The 7118-nt window shown below is 36.5% G+C and overlaps 1 protein-coding gene across 1 annotated transcript; it reads right to left on the reverse strand.

Annotated features, from left to right (window-relative positions):
- Nucleotides 1-153: 153 nt before the first annotated feature.
- On the reverse strand, nucleotides 154-6836 carry LOC101258996 (aspartic proteinase 36-like). Its single transcript, XM_004230123.5, has 12 exons — nucleotides 6359-6836; nucleotides 6151-6271; nucleotides 5216-5643; nucleotides 4954-5110; nucleotides 4071-4153; nucleotides 3862-3958; nucleotides 3646-3718; nucleotides 3352-3570; nucleotides 1874-1998; nucleotides 1043-1144; nucleotides 868-965; nucleotides 154-679 (listed from the first exon to the last, which is right to left on the reverse strand). Exons 1-12 carry the CDS (start codon nucleotides 6625-6627, stop codon nucleotides 496-498), a joined length of 1956 nt encoding a protein of 651 aa, XP_004230171.1. The 5' UTR covers nucleotides 6628-6836; the 3' UTR covers nucleotides 154-495.
- Between the last annotated feature and the right edge of the window lie 282 nt (nucleotides 6837-7118).

Genomic DNA, 7118 nt, shown 5'->3' on the forward strand with positions numbered 1-7118 from the left:
CTAATTTTCGATTTAATCAACAGTCAAAATTTCACATCTCATCGTTCATGCATTCACATAGCTGTAGCTAACTTTAGTTGTAACTTGTAACCGTCATATTTATAATACGCGAGTTCATAAAAAGCATGAATTGCAACTCTCTATTACCCTTGCTGCTGTTAATTTGGATTTCATATATAAAGTTACTTTGGTAGAAAAATGAATGTGTGCATAAACTGTAATGAAATCCACCACAATCAGAAGAGAGAGAAAAAAACATCATACGATGTGGTAGTGGTATGAAGAACAAAGATACAGATTTAACTTATCCTAACCCTATATATGTGTGAGTTTTTTTTTCACTGAAGTACAAATAATAGATTGCAAACCCAATAAAACATATGGGTTGGGGTAGAATTTCGAACTCGAACCCATAAAATTTAAATCATGAGATCAACACTTCCACTTCAAAATTTCCTTTTAACCATGAACCATCCTTTGGCAAATAATCCCCTTTCATTTAAGTGGCTGTAGTTCTTGCTCGCGAGTAACAGTTTCAACACTTCCAACCTGTTCATAAGGAAGAGCCTGTTCTTGCCTTCGCCTCCAAATTAACCATCCAATAGGAGCTGATAGTCCAACTATTAAAACAACTAAAAATGGTACTACTAGGGCCAAGTAATTTCGCGGCCAATGCTTCCTACAAAATTAAAATCATGTCAAATCAAGGATGTGATATAATATTATTAACACAGCCCACAAGGCACGAAAAAGATGAAACTACCATGGAAAAGGAATGGAGGAGAAAGATAAAGAGAGAATAAAGAACTGTGAGGGGTAGACAAATGAAGGAATTAGCAAAAGAGACAGCAGTAATTGCTTGTACACCTTTTTGGTGGAGATTCAATGCCCCAGTCGAACAATTTATAACTTCCAAAGGAATCCTTTAGATGAGGATGATGTTCAGCCAACCTAGCTATTATTTCCTGCATAATATATCATGAATAAATACACATTCTTCAACTGAAAGGACTGCTATACATATTTTAGAACGCTAAGTCACCATTGCAGTGGCATTTGGCATACGGTCTGAAGATCCTGCCGGAAAGATGCCCCATTTAGTGAGGGAATCATTTCCCTTCGCTGAAAAGTTCATTAAGCGAACCTGCAAGATAAGTGACATCATCATGTCAATGAAAGTTGAATCAACCTACTTGAAAGCATAGTCAGTACAGTCCAGATAGAAGAGTTGAGTTGCCATAGGTTAAGGATCATCATAAAAATAGTCAATCCTTGATGAGAATTAGTATAGCTGCCAACCTTGCTTCAGGTTAAGACATAGATGATTGATATATCACGCGTAACAAAGTTAGAACTCAAGATCAGTGGAGATTGAGTAACATAAAAGAAATCAGGCGTTCAAATATTATATTGAAATGCTGCAAGATAAGATAGGCTTTCTGAAGCTCGAGTTGTGAAGTTTTTCTGAACTAAGCTACATCATACTAATAAAAGACTTCTTAAAACTAAGTTCACAAACCCCTAGTACTGCATAGCCATTTCCTGTGCTATTATGTCGTCGGTTGCCAAAACTTGCTTCTAAATGCTCACCAAGAAAAGAAACTACCTATTCAAACCCTCCCCCAACCACCTCCACCCCCACAACAACAAAAAACTTCAATTACAAGCTCTTACTTCTCAGTTTAATTTGGATTAGTACTGTAGCAGGGCATTTTTGTTCTTTAGACCCCCTTGGAAAGAATAAATCTCAGACATTCTGTCTATGCCAAAATATAGGCAGCTTGGCAATGCTGTTTTGATTAATAAAGGTGTAACTTATCAAAAGAGAAAAAAAAGAGGAGTCTGCCAAAATTACCACAATATATCAAACTACCTGTGAAACATTAACATCCAACTCTTGGGCAATGGAATGGGCAAGTTCTGGTATCCGTAGCTTCAACTCTGAGTAGTTGACACTTAGTGACAAGTAAAATGTAACGAGCCCAATTTCAATCTCCCCTGCATGTTGACATCAAATATGAATTTGATAATAATGATATGTATTTCTAATGGAATTATGAATTATCCAACTTCAGTAGCCATCATATCTGTAGCGGAACCTTGCTTAAGTTTGTGAAAATATGTTACTGAAGTAGGAAAAAGTGACTAACACTAGCAAAATTAAATGAAATCTTGACAACTTTTTCAGAAGATAAAAGTCAGCTCATTTGAGATTACGCAAACATAGAAGAGGTACATCAAACTGAAATTAGGTAAAAAGACATGCCTATGTTTCAACAGAAAACAGGAAACTATTATGGAAACTTTGGAGATTGTCATTCCTTCCCTCAAGGAAGTTACCACAAAATTCTCATGCTCGTCACCGTACAGAGTATTCCTGTCACAAAATTCACCAGAAATTTGGCAATTATTACTGTAACTTAGTGGAGTGAATTTTGGACAGTCAGCATATTGTCAGTGCATGTTCCATTAACTATTCAGCTTTACACATTAAACCTTCAATTTATCAAACTTTGCAGAAGAATAATAAACAAAACTAGCTAACCAACAACCTATTTGTATTTCAAGTGTCATCTTTTAAGAAAAGCAAATCTCAAATGACCATTTAAGTAGTAAAATACTGTTGTCCACTAATATATCCCAAAAAGACAAACACATTGCTTTGGTAATTGGCACTTACCAATCACATCAGTTGTGAATTAATAGAACAATAAAGGTTATCTAGCCTATTTAAGATCTGAGTAAATCAGTGGTCAAACTCGGACAGTCGGACAAAAAGTGGAAAGGGGATAAAAGGGGACCAAGGTTTTCAGTATTCCTTGAAGTCGTTAATTAAAACTTCCAGTTTAATTAAACCTTTCTTCAGCTAAAAGAAGGTTGAGAATGTCATGACATCAGAAAAATTTTAAACAGGCGTGCTTCTTAGGAAGTTTGGCATGCCAGGGTTACTAGATGATTTACTACCTGAATGGAAGGTCATACGTCAAAATGAATGGAACATAAAGACAGCAGCATTCCTGGACCCGCGTGTAAGAGGCAGAATTTTAATTGTCAAAAAATGATTTGATCAAAGGCAATACATCATAACATAAGCAAGATGCAAACCTAAACTTGATCCTCACTTTCATAAGATTGAAAATTGAAAAGGAAACAACAGTATTAATCTTTTTTTTTTGAAGAAGAAGAAGAAGAAGAAGACCAATTATATTAATATATACAGATTCAGAACTTCCTAGTAGAAATGCTAAAAAAAAAATAAACAGTTCTAGTTATGACAGCACCCTAATGGGCAGAGTACAAGAGTAACCTTCCAGTTGAAATACTATGTGGAGAAAAGTTGTCTCTTCATACCAGGTATATTGTACCCAGGAGGTCCACTAGGAGCTGGTGAAGGAGACATATGTGCAGTAGAGTTTGGGTTATCCAAGCCTGAAAACACTGGTGTAGATGGAGATGGAGATGGAGGTGGAGGATTCAGTCTGTTCCATAACTCGGAACAATTAGTTTTCCAAAAACCAATTCTTTCATTTTCACGGTCATAAGTTACAAGAGTGTTGCGAACAACGATTCCTGTTGCAATTAAAAGCATGCATATTCAGCATAGAAGAGTTAGGAAGATGAACTTTGTCAAGTAGTGAGAAGTACCTCCAAGAAGACTAGTTGGATTCTTTCCATTCGGGAAAATTCCTAGGCAATAAGCACCACGTACTTTGAAATGCTTTAAAGCATAAAAGGTACATTGGAAAAGGGGGGAAATAATCAATACAAAATAGTAAAAGAAAAAGAAGACAGTGGATCTGAAGCCAAAATAGCATCGGGCAAGATAAATAACGAAGTGCTAAAGAAGAATAAGATGCCTACCTGGAACAAGTAGTTTTCAGGAGAGAGAGTTAGTTTATTTCCATCACTGAAAACCATATCAACAGGCGGAAAGTTCTTTGCGAGCTGTGACACGTCGCTGGAATATATAAGATATTAATAATATGGGTAGCACCAATAATAGGAAGAAAACAAATTTAAACGAGAAAATCATAGACACCAAATTCATTTCAGAACTCTTCGTTTAATACCTTTCAGCCCCTGAAAAGCAGATATCATTAAAACTAGGATCAGGCCCTTTTATCTGTTTTAGAGAATGAAGCTCTTTCATTACCTGAAAAGTGAAGTTGAGAGGTTCATCCAGAAAGGAATAGACTTAGTTGCATTTAAAGATATTACTCACTAGTGATCCACTTATCCCTTCACTAAATATAACACAGCAAAAGCAATGCAAGACAACATCAAAGATGTCTAGAAGCTTACAACGAACTCTGAATATAACAAAAGTTACTACCTACTAACATCAACAACAACATACCCAGTGTGTTTCCACAAGTGGAGGGTGGGATCTACGCAGACCTTTCCCCTACCTTTAAGGAGTAAGGAGGTTGTTACTGATGGAAAAATTAAAAACTAAAAATTAAGAGAGCAAAAATACTTGGACTCTATTCAATAGGCCCAAATTCTCATCCTCTCAATTGCAGTAATTGAACTCTTTTAACTAGAGTTTTACTAACAAAAAACAAGATAGCACTAACTCCTCGGCTAAAAAAGACATTCTACAAATCAGGTTTGGAAGTGTTGTATTACCAAATTGAGAAATTTAAAACATGAAACAACTATAATAAGTGGTTATGCAATGAAAATTATGTCCTTTGATAGCAGAAAAAATGGCAGCAAAAGAAGGAACAATATTAGACTGTGGTGTTTCAGGATCAAGAGTTATTTGGGTCATTCCTTTTCAGAAAATACTGGATCGTCACCTACACAAGCAAATTGTTGATAATTTTTAATTTCTTCAGGAAAATCTTCTCACCAATAGCGTGTTCTTTTGCTACTACTCGTTTTCTCAGGCAGATTTGGATCAAACAAATGACAGAAACATTGGCAAATATGTAGATAACAATATCTTACAGCACTCTTGAAAGCTACAAATACTGCTTCTGGAAGGTAAGCATAGGTGGTACCACTATCAAGAATAGTCCCATGTTTTCCACCAAAAACCTGAGGATTTATTTTCAGCGGCTTCCCAGCTACGTGTATCTCCTTCAGTTCAATATTGTAGTACGGGCTGTTGCCATCCGAGACTAGAGTAAATGCGTAAGATTTATCAAGTGTATTTGTTAGGAGGACCTAACATTCCTATGTATACATAAGAATTATTTCCAATACATACCTGCGACCAAAATATGATTTGGTAAAGACCATGTGAGCAGGGGATTTTATTCCACCAAGAACCATCGCCCCACCACCAAAATCCATACCTCCATAGCACAAGGAGAAAGAATCACTGATTACATGTTTTCCAACAAGTTGATCAACTATACTGATATCCCCTCGACCCAAGCCCATTATTCCATCAGCACGTTGGCTGTAAAGATCACCAGTTTCCGCAATTTCACATCCAAAAACAGCTCGTTGTGGTCCAAGCTCACTTAGATTTCCAAAAGATATGACGTCCTCTCCAAGCAACCCGGAACTTGAACTCATCTCGGCGTACCGTCTCTCATAAATACATTGCTGCCTCTTAAGGTCACAGGGACAAGTCTTATCACATTTCACAGATTGATAAGTGCTTGACATTTCCGGCTGAAACTTAGGATCCTAAGTAAGAAAACATGCATAGTACCACAGATCAAAAGAAGGAAATCAAAATGCCACACAATTCTAAGTGAAAAACATTGATAGACTCAGAGGCGGACCCACACCTATAAATAGGGGTGCACATGCACCTGTTTACTTTGGAAAAATTATGTGTATATATGTATTTCTATCTTGAGAAATTAACAGAAACTACGATATATTTAACAATGCATTCATGAGGAACATATGAGTTCCCTTGTGCCGTTGAAACTAGGGTTCGAATCCAGCTAAATCCATTTTTCATTGTTTTTATTTTAAGTTTAGCCTAAGGTAATATTGGTGCACCCGAAACCTTCAAATCCTAGGTTTGCCTTACATAGTACCTCTCTTTAATAATCGTTTATGAAATTACTGAGCTAACAAATCACATAACTGGAAAATTAAGATAAATCTGTAGCTTTCACTATTTATCCAGAAAAAGGAAATAGAAAACAAAAGGACAAAGATATAGTTGAGAGATGAACCAACCTGATGGTTGCCACACTTTTTACATGAAGAGCAAGGAACATAAGTAACAGTACTCCCTGTATCAACAATAAGAGCAAACTTCTGCGGTGGTGTTCCAATCCAAATATGAGTCGTATAGTATCTGCATCAAAAGTTGAGAAATCAGCAACCAAAACAGTTAGTAACAGTTCCTAAATTTAAATTCTGAGCAATAGCTACGAATTCGAACCCGTTGATAAGGAGATCATCATGGAGAGACATGCGAGCACTGGCAGGGCTTTTCTGGACGTGCCGACGGGAGATTTCAACACGGCGAGAAGTGTCTTTCGGAGGAAAAAGCGGAAGTAACATGGTTGTGTGAAGACTTCCGTCGGCCGGCGACGGGAGGAAACCGGAGCTGACATTGGAAATATGAGAAATTCGGATAGCGGAAACGACACCGTAACGTATGAACAGAGAGATAAACGATAGGACAATGGTGAACTGTTGCCATGCCATTTGAGGTCAGATCAATCGGTGCAAATGTGTAAACAATTCAGCTGCCAAAAAGAGTGATGTTATACATAGAAGAAATTAAGCTTAAGCAAAGGCGCCAAGGAGAAGGGAGTGGGTCGAACGTTGACTTCACGTCTTCTTTTTTTCTTTGTTTTTGTCGTAGTAATTACTCATAGTGCTTTGGGTTCGGTATCATTTTTATTTTTAGTTTTTTTTGGAGTTTATATTAGAATTTTAATTAAATTTTAATTGCATACTATTCGCTCTATTTAAGATGGTATTCTTAATTTGTGTATATTCGGATTTAAATTCAAGCGTCTAGTGAAAAATGAAGCAATTTCATCATTACCCCACAATGTATATTGATAGGGTATCATTTTGGGTAAAACTAACTCGCACCGGGTGTTTACACCAAGCCAATACATGCATAACATGTATTTAAATTTATAGTTCATTTTACTTCATTAAATCAAGTAATAAATGTATTTTACATT

The sequence above is a fragment of the Solanum lycopersicum genome, chromosome 1 (genome assembly GCF_036512215.1).
Source record: "Solanum lycopersicum chromosome 1, SLM_r2.1".
Lineage (NCBI taxonomy): Eukaryota > Viridiplantae > Streptophyta > Magnoliopsida > Solanales > Solanaceae > Solanum > Solanum lycopersicum.